We start from the raw sequence: 20,216 nt of genomic DNA, 5'->3' as shown, positions 1-20,216 counted from the left end.
GGGCACATGAGCAGGTTTCAGTAGCTTCAGACTCCCTCTTGTTGTTGACCCTAGAAGGACACTCCTGTAGCTTTCAAATCAAAAGGTTGACAGAGATTTGAATCTATCCTTGATGGAACACATTGATGGATTTAGTTAGATAGCCGATAGGGAAGCTTCAACATCCACTAATGACTTGCCATGTCATCTTTTTGGCCCAATCACCTACCTAATAGAAATTTATTTTCACGTGCATCTATCTCACATTACTCATTTTCAAGTTCTGGCAAGCTTCGAGTCTACAATGTGCATGTAACCCAAGGTCGCCTCTGTTAGGTAGAGGAGTGCCATATCTAGTCAAATATTAGGCTGGTTACACACCAAATAAGGGACACCCACTTTGTAAGCTTTAACCAATCAAAATACTTATTTAAGGGTTGGGTGTCCGCAATCCTTTACACTCTGGAGAGGACGTGACGTGTTGTTTACTTGCTAAACAGGTAAACTCCCTGCCCACTTTTAGACAGGGAGTCTCCCCTGTCCACTTTGTAAAGTGGTGGATAGGGGTGCACTTTTTGCATTTGCAACCAATCAAAAAATTTATAAGTTTATTCTTTTTTAATTTTTTACAAACAGTGTCTATTTGATGTGTAAAGGTATGATGGCCATGTCTATGCCCAGTTTCAAAAGTGCATGTCCACACTCTTGGGGGGGGGGGGGGGGGGAGGGTGGGGTTGCCCCCGTCCATTACTTGGTGTGTAACCAACCTCAGCCCATGTGCCTCTTTTGTTCTTCCACTAGTCCTTGAGAGTGATGATATGAAGGAGAGGCCTTCAATTGGACACTCAACTTGGTTACAAGATTATGAATCACTCTAAAAATGATGATGTTTGTATGGATAGAGCCTGGGAATGGGGTCTTGCATAAGAAACGTGAGGGGCTTGCTCATTCCCACCAATGTATAGGCACCTGCATTGAATGGAGCCGTCCAAACTTTCCTTAAACGACAACAACAAGCAAGGCTACATTGAAGCATTCTCATCATACACACACACGCACTCTCTCTCTCTCTCTCTGTGGATAGCTGGACCTCATCAGTTGTATCACAGTTTGTCTCATAGGCCAGTTTTGGTCTTTAGAAGACGTTAATATAACTTTCTTTCTTTCTTTCTTTCTTTCTCTCTCTCTTTGTGTCCCCCTTAAACGGCCTAGAGAGTGACTATATTCTTAGGAGGTTCACTTGCTTTCAATTGAACACTCAACTTGGTTAGGAGATTATGAATCGCTCTGAAAATGACTACGTTTGTATGGACAGAGCATGAGAATGGGGTCTTACAAAAGAAGCCTGAGGGGGGTGTTCACTGCTGCCAACCTATAGGCGTCTGCATTGAATGGAGCTCTCCAAACTTTCCTTAAACGGCGACAACAAGCAAGGCTACAAATTTACAATGAATCTCTCTCTCTCTCTCTCTCATCAGACACACACACACTCTCTCTCTCTCTCCTCCCCTTAAACGGCGACAACAAAACCACACCCTCTGCATTCTCTCTCTCTCTCTCTCTCTCAGACTATTAGTGGCCCTCTTAGCCGTCGCTGCAGGAAAGAAGAGAAAGAATGTACAGTCTTTTGGGTGCTCTCGCGCTTGGTGCTATCGGCGTGCTGGTGGCATGGATTGTACTGGCTCATTCCCGCAACAGCAAGCGCGCAGGCCTTCCTCCTGGTTCCATGGGCCTGCCTCTCGTGGGTGAGACGCTGGAATTCCTGAGCTCGAAGCCCACCTTCATGTCGCACCCCTTCATCGAGAAACACTCCGCCAAGTACATGTGCTACTGCGCCGTCTTCTCACGAGAGAGAGAGAGAGAGAGAGAGAGAGAGAGAGAGAACACTGCAGATGCACAGATATGTCCCCAACCACACTCTACGAAGTAGACTGAATTGATTCAGAGAGTATATACATGCTTTACTACTTCAATCTACTAAGTTGAATAGATTGGTCTCTCTCTTGATTGATTCAGAGAGTATATATATGACTTAGTATTTCAATCTACCAAGTAGAATTGGCTTCTCTCTGGATTGATCTAAAGAGTATACGTAATGCCTCACTACCTCAATCTCTTTAGTAGAATGGATTGGTTCAGAAAGACCCCTTGCACCATATATCCAACCTCGAGTATCCAACTTGAAGGTTCACAAGTTTTTCTCCTGCATTGCTTCATTGAGCACGTTGAACAAATAAGCTTTTTCCTCCTGCATCAGTTGATCCATAATACCTTCTTCAGGCCATGCGTTATGTGTTCTACATTCATTGTATACAGAACAGCTTTCTGGCTCAAATATTTGATCAAGCAACTAATAGTACAAAGGACGCATGTGTTATGTAAATATAGTAAGGAGCAGAAAATAAGTGCTTCCTTCTTATGTCTTTTGTAAACATTTTAAAGAGCAAGGAATGAGTCCTTCCTTCTTGTGCTTTGGGTGGGTAAGGATTATGTTGTATTTGTAAATGCTTTAGCATCAAGCTTAAAGGTGGCAGCATGTGCCCACACGCATAATTGTTATGTTTATTGTAATCATAGATGTTGGGTGTGCATATATGTTGAAACACTTTGCTAAATTCGACAAATGTTTCAAATTGAAAAAGCACCTTTGCAGAAGCTGTGGTTGATGCAGCTCTTCTCTTGCGTTAGGTATGGAGACCTGTTTAAATCCCATTTATTTGGGCAGCCATTTATCATCTCAGTGAATATGGAGGTGAACAATTACATTTTACAAAATGAAGGAAAGCTATTTCAGAGCTGCCAGCCCATCAATGCTTACAGAGACATTCTAGGCAGGCAGACCATTGTTGAGATTCATGGAGAGCTCCATAGAAGACTCCATGCAGCTGCTGTCAAAGTCCTTAGCTTGGATGAAACAAAGGAATACCTTTTCAACTTCATTCAGACTCTTATGTTGAAGCAATTGCCCACCTGGCAAGATCAGATTGTCCATGTGCACCACGAAGCAACATATGTGAGTAAAAATTGGGTGCTTTCCTTTTTCTTTAATGTGCTTTATAAATGTGTCTGAGGTTCTTTATAAAGCTGTGACATGCATGATGAATATGGCACATTAATGATTTCAGTGGATGGAATTTTTTAACAAGTCTGAGATACTGGGTCATGCTACTGTCTTACTGTGGGTCATACACCACAGTTTTAAGACATTTTGTTTGCTTCAAAACTAGATAAGTTGTCCTTACATGGATTGGATGGGTCTTTTTGTAATCTTTAAGAATTAGGTGTTGCATTGCATGAATACAGCTTGTGTGAATCTTATATGGCACTAACTTAACTTACAAAAGATCAGATAAGTATGTATAAACCACATGGCCTATCCAATAGAATATACCTGAAAAGGATGCCAAGTTTACAAGGCACTTCTCAAATCTGGTGTCCTTAGACCAGAAACCAATTTCCAGTTAACCCACATAGATAAACAGGCAGAAGCTAGCTGGATGCTTGACACCAATGCCTTGACACATCCTCGATAACCAGATATACAATACCATGTAAGATGGCCAAATTTACAAAGTGGAAGATGACATGGCTTGCTGAAGTGGCCCACAGTGGTGAAGATTCACTTCTTGCCAATGGTATTTTTGCACGATTGTCAAATAGTAGGGCGGCCCGCAACACTATAAAATGCAGGTGCTGCCAATGATGGTGACAACGTCCAGATGATCTTAGAGAGAAGGGCGGTCAGTCTGGAGAGCAAATGCTGAAGAAGTCTGCACTGAAGGTGAAAACGCAGGTGGGCAGCAACCTCTGACAGTGTGGCAGGCTGGGTGAAAACCAGTTGATGATGGCAACAACTCTTGATGACAGTGGGTGGCAACAGACAGCTCCAATCGGCAGCACTCGAGCCACTCCTGCAAGAAACATCCACCAAGCATAGTTGAGATGGAGGGAGATGAGTGGATCTGACAGAGATGATTGTGAAGAAGGATCAGATGATGAATGAAAGTGTGTGTATGTTGATGAATGTATGTGCCCTGTTTAGAGGCACTGGATTGTCTAGGGTAGCACCCAGAATATGGGGTGCCCAGCCTTTTTGGGGCTGTAAGTGGAAACCAAACGGCAATTAAGGAAATGTGATGCACTTAATGACTTGGGTTTTTCAACACCCCTCTCAAGCCCAAAAGGGTTTCCTAAGAGTAGTATAAGACATGCTCCACCCATGTACAACATTTAAGTGTACAACAAGTATAAAGACAATGAGATCCCCAAGTAAAGAGACTTCCATGGCAGGATTCTTGATGACGAGGGAAACACTTGTAATCTTAGAAAGGAAAGAACAACTGAGAGGAAACCTATAAGGATAGTAGACAAGACGATGGTTGAACGTGCTTGAAACTTGACCTTCAGAGAGAAGTCACTAGCTTCATATCTATTGAGCAAAACATGTGTATGGCAAACACTGTGATATTGGGACCAGTATCAAGGTGAGTAGATTCAAGTTGTTGATACTGAACAAAGATGGGATATGACTGCATTGTCCTGGCCCTGTCCTGGTTGATTTGGCAGCACACTCATGGAGGAAGAATGCTCTATGGAGGGAGTGAAATGCAGTCCTCTGGGTACTGGGATGTTAGAGAAGACACATATGATGATGGACAGCAATAGAGGGAGCAAAACACAGTCCTCAGGATCTACTGATGATGATGAAGATGCTGACACCTCTCTGGAATGATGGCTGTTATCAAGGCAACTTCTGGGCAGCCAATTAGAGGAGAAATGGCAAGAAGTGTTGATGAAGATCTCTTTGAAAAAGGTGGCTGCTGGGCAGCTCTTCAGGAGAGTAAAAATGCAGTGTGCTGAAGAATTCAGCCTGCTGCAACAGGCCACAACTGCTGATGATGATGTGGCAGTTGGCTGAAGTTGTTTGGATGCTGGGTGGCCTGATAGGATAGCAAAATGCAGAGTGGGCATCTGCTGGTAGGTGCAGAAAATGCAGATGGGCAGTAGCTGGTGGTGAAAATGTGGATGGACAGCAATCCTCCAGGCTGAGCAGCAGGCTGGGTGGCAGCCAGCTGACCTGAGCGGCAGCTCCAACTGAGGTGGGTGGCTCCAAAAACCTCCAGGTGCCAGTAGCAGTCACTTCAGTGGGGCAGCATTCACCAGGCACTAGAGAGGAGTGATGAACGCAGAGTGGGCATCTGCTGGTAGGTGCAGAAAATGCAGATGGGCAGTAGCTGGTGGTGAAAATGTGGATGGACAGCAATCCTCCAGGCTGAGCAGCAGGCTGGGTGGCAGCCAGCTGACCTGAGCGGCAGCTCCAACTGAGGTGGGTGGCTCCAATAACCTCCAGGTGCCAGTACCAGTCACTTCAGTGGGGCAGCATTCACCAGGCACTAGAGAGGAGTGATGAACAGTAGTCAATGAAGGAGACTGACTGAGAAGGATAAATGAATGGGAGTAGAATAAGATAGAATAAGAATGCCCACATGCCCTATTTATAGGGCATTTTGGATATTTTTCATACTATGTGCAAGACATGCCAATTATACAAATAAAGCCTTTTTGGGACCAATGGAGACCAAAAATTGGGAATTAGTCCACTAAACTTAAATGGTAGTCTATCGATAGTCAATGTGCTTGCTCATGTGTTTGTGAATAGATTGCTTCATTTCCTACAAACTTGTTAAAGATGCCAGCTCCTGAAAGCATGGGCTACAGGTCATCACTTTTTAGGAGAAGAGAGCTTGTTCTCCATTTTTTATTTTATCGAGGGCTCTGTAGTCCATATTAGTGGATAGATTGTTCATTCTTGGGCATCCAAGGGAGAAAAGAACTAACTTGCTAAATGTCTTGGAAATTTCAAATAAGCATTCGCCCATCTTTTGAACATTTTATTGATTCCACTGTCGCAGAGTTTCTGAACAATCTTCTTTTTAGATTGTTTATGGCTGGCTGATAAGCACCCTTCTCACACCAGCATTACAAACCAACATCAGGCATTGTTGCAAGTCAGGTTGTCGAGGACATGGATGAGACAAAGCGGCAAGTTAATGAGGAGATTGCTAATACTCTGCAAAATCTCAATCAAATGAGAAGACAAGTTTTGTAGACTGCTTACTTTCAAGGTGGTCTGGGCATAAGCATGAGACAACATCCCTTGAACAAATGGGCAATGTACCTCTTCATGTTTTTCAACCAATCGAGTGGTAGAACATCATGCCTCCCCCTATAATCTCTTGGTAGTAGAGTGTCTTTAAGCTCTTGAGATGACCCCTCCTTTTCTAGTGCTTGTGGTATGGGTTGGTGCAGGCATGGGTTTGAGATCAGAGCTCCATCCATGATAGCTCTGAGGGAACCCAGCCTTTTCAGCTCTCAAATGCCTGAAAGCTGCAGATCAATATGAATTATTGCATTTTGAGTGGGTATGACTTAGAGTTGCTGATTTTGTAAGTATGTGCATTAATTGGTAGATGATGCATCCAATGGCCAATCATAGAACTATGAGTAGGTTCTTTCAAGTGAAACATATGGTGTATGGAGTTCTAGTTATGGTGAAGTTGGCGAAAGCTCAAAGGGTGCCCACATGGGCTAATTGTCAAAGTGCCATGGACCTGATCTTATTGTCTCCCAGACAAATCAGGTCCAAATATATGATCCATGATTCATTTCTGGAACAAGAGATTTTCTTGTACCACTACAAAGAGGGCACTTGCAGGAGGTTACTCAAGTAGTTTATCTTAGTTGGTCACTCGGCTTGATGAACCAAAGGATTTAGAACTACTTACTCTCTACAAGGAGGCTTTGATTCTTTTGTGCGGTTTGGTTTACAGCAGAACTTGGAAAGGATGCATCTGCCATACTCCCTCACCACAAGGAGGACATGCAGCTTTTGTGCTTCTTGACTTGCTGTCCCTTGTTGGCCTATAGAGTGGCACTGTATTGTACATACATTTCATTCATGGTCAATGCAAGCTCCTTTTTTCAGTCACAAGTGACTGTCATTTTTGGACATGAGGATTGTGGAGACGGTAGCTTCTCTCTGTCCCACATCCCATTCCATGCAATTATATGGTCACAAGTGGCTGCAATTCCTCTCCATCCCCGTCCCATTTTGCGTCACTTGTGACTATGCCTTTAGTGCTCATCTTGCTACCTAAGCAAGTGCATTCTTCCTCGCAGGAGGCTTTTAATGTATGAAACAAAGAACCTAACAAAATTTATGGAGTCGGGCAAGAATGCAGTGTATGCATAGCAAGTTTTTGTGATAATATAAAGCCCAAGTCTCTTATTTAAAATTGCAATTTCAGAGTGGTCACTGAGATATTGCTTGTGATTTATGCTCTTAGATGGTACGATGCTTGATTCTGCATTGTCTTATAAGCCAAGACCCAGAGGGTCCAGTGGTGCAGCAACTGAACAAATATTGTATTGATGTCAAGGGCATGTTGGCATTTCCATTCAATGTACCTGGCTCTGGTTTTAGTAAACACATGCAGGTATGTTTTCATAAATCTAAAATTTCTATTACTTTCATGGTGGAGCACATGTACATTTCATCATACATATGCTTGCATATTGTTTTTGTCTGTGCTTGTTGTGTGGAGAAATGTTCTTACTGATGGGCGTATAGGGTCGAAACCGGTTGGTCAAATTTCTAGAAGAAGTAATTGTGAAAGCCAGAGACTCTGGCCATTCAAGCTCAGAAGATCTATTGAATGTGTTACTAGAGGAAGAAGGTAGTGGTTTATTTGGAGCACAATCAGGTGTTATCTTGGACAATATTGTAGGGATACTTTTCCATGGAGAAGAAACCTTGGGATTAGCAATGACACTAGTCATGAAATTTCTTTCTGAATCACCTAAAGCTCTTGCTCAATTGAAGGTAATGGTTCCTGCCTATATTATCATTTTCGTTGTTATTTTACAAGTTGGTATATGGCAACCTTGTTTCCTCTTTTATTACATTGTCATTTTCGTTGTTGTTTCAGGAGGAGCAATTAGGTATCAGAAAAGGTAAGGGCAGGGTTGAGCAACTTAACTGGGCGGATTATGAATCAATGAGGTTTACAAGGAATGTAAGGGGCAATGTTTCTCTATTCCCATGATTTTACACTTTGCCATAGAATTTTGTGTGGGAAAGTTTTATTTTGAGGTTGCCTTGGTGAGGTTCGAAGAGCAGCTTTATCTTTACTTTGGCATTCCTTTGTTAAAGGATGGAAGCCTACAGTGTGCAGATGACTGGATTTAGGGGGTTAGTTGTTTAGGTGGAAGGCGAGGCTCAAAATTTGGTGTAGAGCGCAGATATATCAAGAACTGTGGCTTAAAACATACCAATTGCACTGCACACATGAACCTTACATTGAAGTTTGGAAAACATGTCTATCAGCACAAGAAAGTATTAGCAGCAACAGGAGTATTTCAATATTCATTCACTTGATGTGGCTGTGTTATAAATAGTCCTTCTTTCCTTCATGTGCTCCTTCCAATGTAAGTGAGCATATTTGTGTTCTGAAACAGTAAGGAAAGGCTTCTGCCTAAATTGGATAGAGTTTTTATGCTAATGTGGATCTGTCTGCTAAGTTGACACGTGAGCCATAGATAGTTGTACCCTTGCAATGCTTTCGAGGATCTGATAACTTGAAAAATACAAGATATGCACAACAAATGTAAGAGAATCTTGAGGAAGTTGCAGCATTACTTGGGTGATAGTGACTGAGGGATGCAAAAGAATACACATGCCTGTGATGTTGCCCACGTCCTATAGTTTTGCATATGATGGTGACATATAACAGGAAGGGTATTTTTATAGTGCACAAAAAGGTTGGTTAGTTGTTGCAAACATGGTCCTGCATAAATAATCAAGGAAAGTGATCCCGAATGACAAGCTGCAAGGTTACTATGTGCAGAATAGAACAGAGCAGGAAGGTAATTTGATTAATCTTTAACTCGTTGAGGCTAGAACGGTTACAAACTTGTCCATGTGGAGGTGCACAATCTGATAATGTTCTAGGTCATGCATTTTTCATATTAAAGCATGTCTACTCAAGTCAGAGACTACTTGAAGAAGCCATATATCTGGAGAAAGCCTTTGATAAATCTAGCATTAGGCTGGGAGTGAGTTATAGTTCTCATCCCTCGAGTTTGTTCCTGTGCATCATTGAGATGCTACACCATGGCATTGACCTCCTACCCCCAAGGCATCGACCTCCTACCCCCAAATCTCCCTCCTCTCTTCTCAAGAACCAAAAAGTCAAAAAGTCTTAAAAATAATCAGAATCTAGTTTATTTTACCAAGTTGAATACAGCTGAAGTATAATTTGTGCTGACTTATTTTGTCACTCGGTTGTGTGCAGGTAATAAATGAGAGTTTGAGACTCTCCAATGTTGTTCCTTGGGTTTTCAGGGTTGCCACAGAAGATGTTGAAGTGAAAGGTAGGGCTTTATGTGGCTTTTTTGAGCATTTGAAACAATTATAGACGAGGCCAGACCCTTAAAAGGGTAAAATATCTACAGAGTTGAACAAAGCTTCTGTTTTGGGCTTTGATCCTTGCCATTTTATTGCATGCACAATGTCCTCTGATACAATACTAACCTCCCTCAAAACAGGATTCACAATACCGAAAGGGTGGAAAATCTTGGTATACTTGATGGGTAGACACCTGGACTCAACTGTCTATACAGACTCCAAAACCTTTGATCCTTGGCGATGGCAAGTATGGGCTTTGCGGCAGTCTTACCTCTTGTATGATATGCCAATCCCTTGTAGCTATCTCATATTTTGAAAATTGCAGGATGTGAAGGATACTGGGAGTTTCACACCTTTTGGAGCTGGTCCCCGGTTCTGTCCAGGGGTGGATCTAGCAAGAGCAACTTTAGCTGTTTTTCTTCACTTTTTGGTGACAAAATACAGGTATCAAGTGTGGTTCATCAGGCACTTCAGCATATTGCACTACTGTACAGGAAACTAGTCTTTGCTGACATGGGATAGAGCTAAATGTCATGGTTGTGATTGTGCAGCTGGCAGATAATTGAAGATGATGAAATCATCAGATTCCCTGTGCTAACTCTCCAAGAAGGCCTTCCTATTGTTGTGAAAAATATGAACGATGAAGATGAGTGCTTGATATTGCACTAATGGTGCCTTGCCTTGGGAGTGTCTTGACACCAGTGAGCATAGAGCATGTTGGAAATCAATGGAATGGGTCTGCCAGCAAAGTTGTTGATCTGGGGCTAGTGTTTCAAGATGCATGTGCCATTGTACATCCTCAATTAATGTTGTAGCCATATCTGTTGGAATGTTGAGGCCTGGAGTTGTCTGTAACTGTGCAAATATAGGCCAAGTTGCGTAATATCATACATTGTTATGAAGATACATGTAGGGAGCATGGATGCAAATCTGGCAAAGGGCAGGGGTTTGAACACCTACCACAAGGAAAGGCCTGATTAAGAAGGCTCTTGTACTTTTTTGTAAGTTGAATTTCATACTGTGTTATGAAGCTACATGTAAGGAGCATGGATGCAAATATAGGCCAAATTGCTTTTTTTCATAGAGTGTTATGCAAATACATGTAGGGAGCACAGATGCAAATCTGATGATTTTTTAAAGGTTTATAGGGGCTAAAAATGTGATAGGGATCACCTTTCATTGTAGGATCGTGCAATTTAGATATTATGGAAAGTACTATTAAAATAAGATGATTTATATACATTTATTTATTTGTGGACTTTAATTGTCTATTTGTCGTATATTATGAGTCATTACATATAAGCACTATGTATGACACTAGTCGCATTGTGCTTAGCAGATAGAATGGTGAGTAGATTATTGGGTGGAATTAAATAAAGTAAAATTTTTTATTGAGTGCAAATCATTGCTAAGTGGACTTAAAGCTACTTAAGCTAAACTAATTAGCTTAACAAGTCTAGAAGTGGGTAACTTAATTAAGGGTAATTTTTCAAAGAAGCACCATCTTAATAGCATATGCTCTAATAGGCAACGCTAACAAAGGTAAGGAGCTTACCTTCAATGTTAGAGTTGCATGTTATGTAGAAATTTACATTGGGTATTGTTAAGGCAAATTGTGTAGGTAGTAGAAATTTTATGTTGCACTAATTGTCTCAAGACTCCTTCAGTATCAATTTTGTATTGCAGATTATTTGCAACTTTTCATGCACACAAGAAAATATTTTAGTCTAGCATCTCTTGCAAGATTTGCCCTTTTGGTGCACTATATTTATAAGGTGATCCTAGAAGCTCATATCACATGGTTTTCAAACAACTAGTCCCAATCTACAAGGAGTTTCGTTAGATTGGACAACTACCAATTTTAAGAAACAATGCTTATTTGCAAGTTATGAAACCAATAATCTTACTTATTTCCTTTTTGCAAGTTATTAGCATCCAAAGATCATATTTGAACAAAGTATTAGTGTTGTCTTTGTCCAAACAAAATGTGGATTGCACATAGATGTTCATGTGGATAGGGTTATATTGATGTAATCACCTTATGATTATGAACATGATTGATACTTTGGCAACTTACAAGAGCAAATAGTAAGAAAAAATCCCAAAGGTTTCTATGCATTACTCAGTAAATTGCAAGCTACACATAGTGTTGAAATAGCATCTCTAAGAACCAACCTTAATAGAATTAGTTCTCCACACTCTAGAATCCATATAGATCCAGAGCAATAATGATTTCTCCACCTAGTCATGGAATCGATACGGATCTAAGCTTGCTGAGTTTGGATTCTTACTTTCCTACCATAGTGACCACTAGATGCCTACTTGTAGGCTATCCCATGAAGGTTCTTTTGCTTTTAGTGTCAATTGATCTCCTTGTATGTCGCGTCACTAGTGTTGTGTCATGCCATCCATATGTAAACATATAAGCTCTCTTAAGAAATGTTTTCAATACTATGTGAGCAATGTTTGTAGGGATTCATAAACTCAATATGTATCATAACTCTTATACAAATCCAAGCTATCTTATCTTAAATTCCACCTTAATTTGGGTTGTATTGTTGGTCTAAGCACTTGCATGGGTTTTGTTGCACACTCAAATTCCTTGTATACAATCCACATCACTCGTGCTATGTCATAAGTCATACATATTCATCATAATTGTAGCAACCTTATAAATTTACATACGATTACCTTTCAACATTTTGAATTGAGTTACCAAAGAAGAAAAAAGGTTCATTTATGCTAGACAAACAGCAATTATTATACAATTGGACATTCATAAACTTTTTTGTTTTTTGAAATTGCCTTTGATAATAAAAGGATATAATTGATATTGGTTTAAACCATGGATTCTTTATGTTGAGTACAACATATTTAATAGATTATGTTCAATTTGAAGAAGTCATTTTGCTAGCAAAAAGTAGATCATAGCTTATCAGTGTTGCTTTTGGTTGAATTTTAGTGAGTACTTTTTTCTCACATGTCACATTGAAAATACACAACCAATGGGTTCTTTTGCCCTTTGAGGTACACATTATTGAAATAAGACATTCTAACCACTAACCATGATTAGACACATTAGGGAAAGTCTTGTTATCCTTGGTGATAGCTTGTACTTATGTGCTCATAGCCTTGCTAAGCTCTATATGCCTCAAGAGACTTACCTAAGCCATGTCTAGTTTGGCACACGCTCATGGGCCCTAAGTAGTTTTCATCAACCTCACCTCTGGAGGATACCAATGAGTAAATAAACCATGGCCTAACCAACGAGTAAATATACCCTTGCCTGACCTCTTCTCATGATGTCATTTAGAAGCCCTACTTTCTACTATGTGGAATACGAGATTTAACTATTAAATTTAAACACTATGATTAGGATAATTTTGCTAGAGCTTCCATGTGATAAGTAAGATAAAGAGAAACTTTGGATTTTCTTGGAAAATCTTCTATGGGAAAATTGAGATGAGGAAAAGCTTGGGAAATTTATAGTAGAGCTTTAAAGATACTTAATAATATTTCTATCTTATTTATATTTAGAGTAGCATTTTTATTGTTATTTTGCTTCTATGTTCTTAAGGTGTGTTTTTACAATCTTTTTGCAAAGCAGTATGATAGTAGTATTTCTATGCAACTCTTACACATTAAGTTAAATCTTATTCATACATACTTTCTTAAATATTAACAACATTTGTGTAAATTTCACTAAACAATGTTCTTCATCAATATTGCTATTAACATAGTAAATTTTGAAGATAAACATCTTGGATACATTACATAACCCCTACTAATATGCATAGAGACATAAAAAATATCCAATTTACTTGAGACTAAACCCACAATACAACAAAATGAATTATTCGGAATACAAATATGAAGTCTTTTAGCTAAACAACATATTTGCAACAATGGTATGTGCACCTAAATTTTTTTAAAACATGTACATAAAAGTTGTGAAGTAATGCTACTATTCCTATTTCAGAAGATTGAATTTTGTTTCTATTTTGTTTAGCATACCATACCATTACTCTTAAGTATTACATTTGGACCCATAAGTTCACCTTGGCAAACAATAAAAGAAAAAATGGACATACTTTACTTTTCATTCCCATTATTTGTTTGAAGTAGATGTATTGGAGAAGTCAACATATCACTGAGGGCAAAAGAGGTTAATCTCCTAGTCATGATGCATTGATCTCGTAGTCATATTGTAATTTTTCTCAAGTTTGTGTTTTTTTTCTCTTCTCACTTCGAATCTTGGTGATTCATGATGTCTATGCTTATGATGCAAGCTAATCCAAGTTTCTATGTGGCACATGCTCTCATACAACCCTCATCCTTGTCACATTACTAGATTAAACTCAAATATTGCAAAGTGGCTAAGTCATACACATTCTATAAAATCTCAAAGAATCATGCAACCAATCATTGCATAGAATCTTGTTAACCACTTGTAATCTATTTAATACCAGCAACCAATCCTTGCATGTGTATTGTGGGCCACTATGGGCAATCATTTACTACCTAGAACATTGCTTCAATTAAAGGGAACCCAAAGCTTTACATATTTTTAGATAAATATATTGCACTAAGATGATATTTGTCACTATATCAAGCCCCATCTAATATTGCGAAATTGCTTGAGATGTAGACCTCACAAAGATCATGTAATCAAAAAAGATCATGCAACAAAGTAGTATGTAAAACATTAATTGATTATACTATATTTAATACTAGAAATTACTCATTGATTGAGTATTGTGGACCCATTTTGGGCAATAATTCACAAGTTAGAATATTACCTCAACAAAATTTTAACATCATACATGTGCGTGCGTGCACACAAACACACACACATACACATGTGGCACTAATTGGTTGGAACATCACCTAACTATTTTGATGACACCTATTGATGTTATAACTCATCATTACCATCCACACAAATGCATCCACACTCATTACAAAACTACAAAGATGGTTAGAACATTTCAATGAAAAAGAGCTTCCACATGTGTGCTTCCACTCGTGCTCTATATTTCAATTGGTATCTGAGTAGGAATTCGAGGAGCTTCTTCATCCTTTGCTTCAACTCAGATTCAAAGCTTCAGCTCAAGGTTTCATGGTAGCCATTGCCTTCTTCCTCCCAAGGTATGCATTGAGTCTTCCCTTCTCTCGGCTTGTTTTAACTTGCTTCAAACTTGTTGAGGAGCTTCACAGGGCTTAGTTGAGTGCTTATTGATTAGAGAAGCAAGCATTCTATCCATTTTGAGTGGATATAGAGCATGGTGTAGAAGTCATAGACATCTATGGTAGCTTGACATCACTTTCGTATTTTGGCCATAACTTTTGCATATGATATCAAATTCAAGTAATCTATAGCTAGAAATAAAGCATGCAATGAGAGCTATAGATTTGCACTCATAGATTGATTTTATGTAGCTTCTAGTTCTTTGTTTTATATAGAACAGAATAGTTCTAGTTCTCGGACAATAAGCAATTGATTGGTTTATGCTCTATTGATTCTTATGGGGAATATTTGCAATGTCTGAATGATGCATTGATGTTTCAAAAAGGCTTTTGGACTGATTAGAGCTTAATTAACTTAGTCATTGAAGTTCTTATTGCTATAATAATAGTTTGGGCAACAAGCATACAATAGTGAGATTCATGCATTGAGTGTCTATTGTGCCTATATGTATTTCAGGTATGCCACATATCTATGGTGATGTCTAGCATTGATATATGAGCTTGGATATGGCTATGGCATGCTTTGGCACTTGGGTTTGAGCTAGATTTTATGTACTTGGGATTTGGTAAGTTGCTTTGAGATTTCCTTGCTTACTTACTTATAGGTATTGAAGCTTCATTGGGACACTTATGCTCTTAGATGTATTTGTGATGTGCTTAGCTTCTTGAATGCTTTGATGTATATGTCTTAAGCTTTACTTCCTCACTTTGCATTTCGAACTCGCTTCTAGTGGGAGATGCTTGTTCTTGGTAGAGCTTAGTTCTTTGAGACAATGGGACCCTTAGTTCATGAATATACTCTCATGTATGCTATTAAATGTAGTTACTCCTGCTTGTTCTTGGTAGAGCTTGGTTCTTTGAGATAGTGGACTCCTAGTTCATGAATATACTCTCATGTATGCTGTTAGATTTGGTTACTCATGCTTGTGGGCTGATTTAATTTCGTATGGTTTGGACATCGGCATTTACCTTTGTCAACAGTTTGCCAGTGATGTATATGCTTATGGGATGCATGATTTACTAACACTTTGAGTTCGTGACAATCTTTGGTACTGGTGGTCTACACTTAGTCATTGCTAGTTACATTCTTAATATCCTGGTTGCTACCCAGGTATTCCTGGTAGTGGGAGCATTCTTTCTTGGCTATTTGCCCCAGTTGGATTAACATATATTGTTATGTTTATTTCAGCATTGTTGTTGTAATTACAATTTTCAGCATTGTCTTGGAGAGAAATTGTTTTACTTTGGTAGTCTATTGCAAGTAGTTACAATGGATAGCTCTATACTTCGGTATTCCCTCTTGTTTTGCTCATGTTTTGGCTGAGTTTTGGGGCTAATTTACAATCATTTACAATAGTACGTTCTCTTGGATTTTGCATTGGTATATTGTCATTATGACCAATTTTTCAAATAATAGTGCTATTTTCAACATTGAAAAACTTGACAATACAAATTTCACCTATTGAAAGATACTAATATGGTAGGTATTGGTTCAAAAGAAGTAGGGTAGGCTCTTGAAAACCAAGAGTGTAAAGCTCGAAGAGGCATGGATCAGTATGTTTTGGATGAGTTAGATGAGCTATGTAAATCCACCCTTATACTATCATTGTCTAAACAAGTTTACCTCAATGTTGTTGTGCCTGAGGATAATACTTGGAAGTTATTGGGAAAAGATATGCAATCTTTGTGACAAGCAAATTCCTACATCACAAATCTATTGGTTGAAACAACTTATGGACCTTCACATAAAGGAAGGGGATTAGTGTGTCCTTGCATTTGAATTCATTTGATTTTCAACTAGTTGACTTCATAGGGAATTGAGCTTTAAGGATAACATGCCTCCCTTATTCTTACAGTGACACTTCTCGAGTCATGGAACACTTTCTATACAACCATGTGTACTAATATGCCTAAGGATGGCTTGAAACTCTAAGATGTTGAGGGTGCTTTACTCACATAGAAGATAATAGAAAGAATGTAGATGCACCTCGTTCTTCTCATGCATTAGGGAAAGAAATGCTTCAAAAAATGCAGTTTTGTTAATCACTGGATTAAGAAAAGGGCCAAAGATAGTTTGCTATGTGTGCAAGAATATGGTATTCTTGTCTCCTCTTTTTTGGAGATAGTAGAGTCCACTTCGTGATTCTCTCCCTTTTTAGCCAAAATCTCCAAAGTCTAACATGTTTTGGTAGTCCCAAAGTCCTTATTTACTTATAAAATATGACAAATGGCATAATAAAGATGTTGTGAAGTTAATGATGACTTTTTTGAAAGTAGAGAGCTTTTTGGTGCCCAATATATTTTCATTAGCCTTCTTAATATTCATTTTTAGTTCATTCACCTTTCTCGATGAGCTTCTTTCATTGCTTTTCATTCATCTTTCTCGATAAGATTCTTTCTCTACAAATTTAATTTAAGTATGGCATCCAGAAGGTGCCCTTCTTGTTTAGTAAACTCTTGCACTATCTATAGCCATGAAGCTAACGAAGATTGGGAGCCAATGATCTTTAATGTAAACGATTGGGTTGCCATCCTACCATCTTGCAAGGACTCTCACAAGGTGAAAATAAGAAAATGAGAGAATATGAAACATCATTGGAAGGGACGTATCATTTCTTTCAAAATTATGTATGAAGGATGGTTTATCAAAGTGCAACATGTTTACATGGCTAAGGATATGCACTTGCCTCCAAACGAGCGTGTTTTGCAGCAAACACATTGTAAGACTTGAGTTGATAATAATGAATTCTTGGTTGTAGATATATTTCTGTCAACAAGTACTGAATGGCAACCTATGAAAAGCTTAAGTGGAACCTTCCATGCAATTCATAAGGTATTTGCAGACATTATCTATGCTGATCAGATTGTGTGTTCTTTTACTGAGGGAAGGTTTTTTTAATATATTATGCATGTTTCGTGGCTTTGTGGAGGGGAGTTGGAATCAACTAGTGTGATTGCTCTATCCAAAATCAACTCAGTACATTTCTCCCTTATCCACTATATATATGAGTTAGGGTAATCTCAGCAATACGAGAAAAAATGTAACAAGTTGGTAAACTGAAAAAGGGTCCCTAAAGAAAACCAACAATATGAAAAAGACTTACATTCACCCCATCTATCTTGAGTATCGTTGAATCTATTGTCCTGGAGACATTTAAAATCACACTCTTTCCATAAGTATATGTATGACTTTGCAATGGTACTTCTTGTTAGAGAGAGTTATATGGTTTTTTAGGATCAACAACATCCTCATATGTGGTGTCCAAGAAGGTAGTCACGAGCCTACCAGCACTGCAAATGGAAACATGTAACTAAAATAGACAATCAAATAAAATAAACAATTAACCAAAAAGCAAGCAGTATTCCATTCAACCCACATCCTTACTTGGCCATGGATACCACTTAGAGAGTTCATGAGGATAATTTCTCTGGTGAGTGTATTTGATGTAAGGAAAAAAAATATGGTAGTTTGTGATGGAATCAAAAGCTTTGAAAGACATTGCTATGTTTGAGCCAGATCTCGACAACAATTCCATTGATAATAGTGGATCAACAATACATATAATTTTAGAGGTTTCTTGGCTAAGAGATGCAATCAATGCCCTAAAGCTAATAGAAAAAATAAAGGCATGTTATTTGCACTCAACAACACAATCATTCTATATACTAATAATTTTGAGAGTCAAAATGCATTACCTTATGCAACAATAAACTACAGAATCTGACAATTGAATATCCTTTTTTAACAACTAGCATAGACTTGTCCTCAAGCAATATGCTAAGATAGTCCTCTTCCTCACAGAAGTGCAAGAAACATCGATAACCATTTGTCCATACACCTCACCTATTCTCTTATAATTAACAGGGCCAAGCACATCGATTTTTCTCTTGCAAACATCATCTTCGGTTTCTATGACCTCTTGTGTTTTTTCTTCTGGGATAAACTCTTGTTGGGATGCAGTCCTTGTTGGGTATAGATATATCACATCCTCAATCTTTGGCCCTTTTGCTTTCCTAGGCAATTTTGGGAAAATGTTGAGGATCTCAATGGCTTTTTTAATAGTGGGCAAGGGCCTCAATACCTTGTCGAACATGTACCTTATTCTGTTGATCATACTAAAATTTTTGTTCATCAAGGTGATCTTATGAGCATGAGCAGCAACAATGTAAGCATAATTCATGAAGTCAATAAAAAAGTCTTCAACTGTCTCCTAAAGAATCGCTGCAAGCTAGTCGGTCAGTTTTAGTCAACACTCTTAATAATCTATCAAAAATATCATTGACAACTTTGATAAAAGTTGTCTTTGGAATGACATGTTGTAAAGCTCTTTAGGCCTTTTCTTAGTAAAACACTTCTACATATATCTCACTAAAACACTTCTACATATAGTAAAACCTAGATCTGTTCTTTCTCCTTGGCTTGAGAGGCTCACTTCCTTGAGTATAAGAGAGTCTAGATTGATTTGTTAGTTGATCATGTACTCTAGGGGAGATTGAAACCTTGGCAGTTGTTTGCTTTGTCTTGCCATCACTGCTACTTGAGAGAAAACGACAGGAAGAGTAATAAAAAACTATTCATTTGTATCGTTGATATGACATGGAGAGGATAAGTTGATATGATGCGAGAGTAATGAAGTCAAATCTCTGCAAGGTCCTATTCGCGCCGTATAATGGACTAGCTAATACAATGCGAGCGTGGCAAAGCATAATCTTCAATACAATCCTTTTTGCTCCGTATAATGGACAAGCTAATATGGCGCGAGAGTGGCATAGTGAAATCTCCATAGGGGTCCTCTCGCTCTGTATCATGGAGGACTAAATAGGAGCGTGCAGCACACCCCCTTATTCGTGGTGTTTTGTAATGTCTTATTTTTTGTGAGACCTTATACCTATCAAAAAAACTCCAAAAATTTTTCATAAAGATATTAGGCTTTGAAAAAAAAAAAATTAAAGATTTTTTTGGAGCTCTTTTTCTATTTTAAAACTATTTTTAAGCCAAAAAGGGCCTAAAAATGGCAAAAAAAGCACAAAAATCACCCAAAAAAAGCATATCATGATATGGCACGTATAGGGGAGGTTGGGTTAAAATAGAAAATGAGCTCAAAAAAATATTAAAAAGTAAAAAAATTTAGAGCCTAATATTTTTATGAAAATTTTTAGAATTTTTTTGATAGGTGTAAGGTCTTACTAAAAATAAAGATCATGCAATTATCACAAAGTCATATGTGACCATCATCCTAAAGCTTAAAAATTTTTGGGCTATTCTATTGCTTTTTTTCTATCTATCATTACATAACTTAGATCTAAAAGAGACCATCTTTTTGAATATATAATGCATCTTATTGTAGCTTGATTTATAAAGGCATCTTATTGTGGATTAAGGGGGAGCATCCTATCATGCTTTGTAATCCAATTCCACTTTTCATTGTGTGTGTGTGTGGGGGGGGGGGAGGGGAGGGTGGTTAAGAGTGTATGCATGTGATCTTTCTTCCTTATGCTAGAGAGGATAAGGGAAGCTGAGTGT

The 20,216-nt window shown here is 38.5% G+C and overlaps 1 protein-coding gene across 1 annotated transcript; it reads left to right on the top strand.

The window, feature by feature from the left end:
• Window positions 1-1,399: 1,399 nt before the first annotated feature.
• LOC148033938 (3beta,22alpha-dihydroxysteroid 3-dehydrogenase-like) lies at window positions 1,400-10,511 on the top strand. The gene is made up of 9 exons (XM_087681924.1): window positions 1,400-1,797; window positions 2,668-2,992; window positions 7,326-7,475; window positions 7,610-7,861; window positions 7,968-8,054; window positions 9,333-9,411; window positions 9,586-9,692; window positions 9,771-9,889; window positions 9,997-10,511. Exons 1-9 carry the CDS (start codon window positions 1,595-1,597, stop codon window positions 10,112-10,114), a joined length of 1,440 nt encoding a protein of 479 aa, XP_087538050.1. The 5' UTR covers window positions 1,400-1,594; the 3' UTR covers window positions 10,115-10,511.
• Window positions 10,512-20,216: the final 9,705 nt, after the last annotated feature.

This window comes from Lygodium microphyllum, chromosome 7 (assembly GCF_053477565.2).
Source record: "Lygodium microphyllum isolate KBCC chromosome 7, Lygodium_microphyllum_v1.1.10, whole genome shotgun sequence".
NCBI classification, from domain to species: Eukaryota; Viridiplantae; Streptophyta; class Polypodiopsida; order Schizaeales; family Lygodiaceae; genus Lygodium; species Lygodium microphyllum.
The sequence above is the reverse complement of the archived record's forward strand: the minus strand, read 5'-3'. Positions and strand labels throughout refer to the sequence as shown.

Excerpts from the sequence above, each read along its gene's own strand:
- LOC148033938 (XM_087681924.1), top strand. The coding sequence starts at position 1,595 with ATGTACAGTCTTTTGGGTGCTCTCGCGCTTGGTGCTATCGGCGTGCTG. Across the intron at positions 8,055-9,332 it reads CAATGAGGTTTACAAGGAAT|GTAATAAATGAGAGTTTGAG; the intron begins GTAAGGGGCAAT and ends GGTTGTGTGCAG. Across the intron at positions 9,890-9,996 it reads TTTTTGGTGACAAAATACAG|CTGGCAGATAATTGAAGATG; the intron begins GTATCAAGTGTG and ends GTGATTGTGCAG.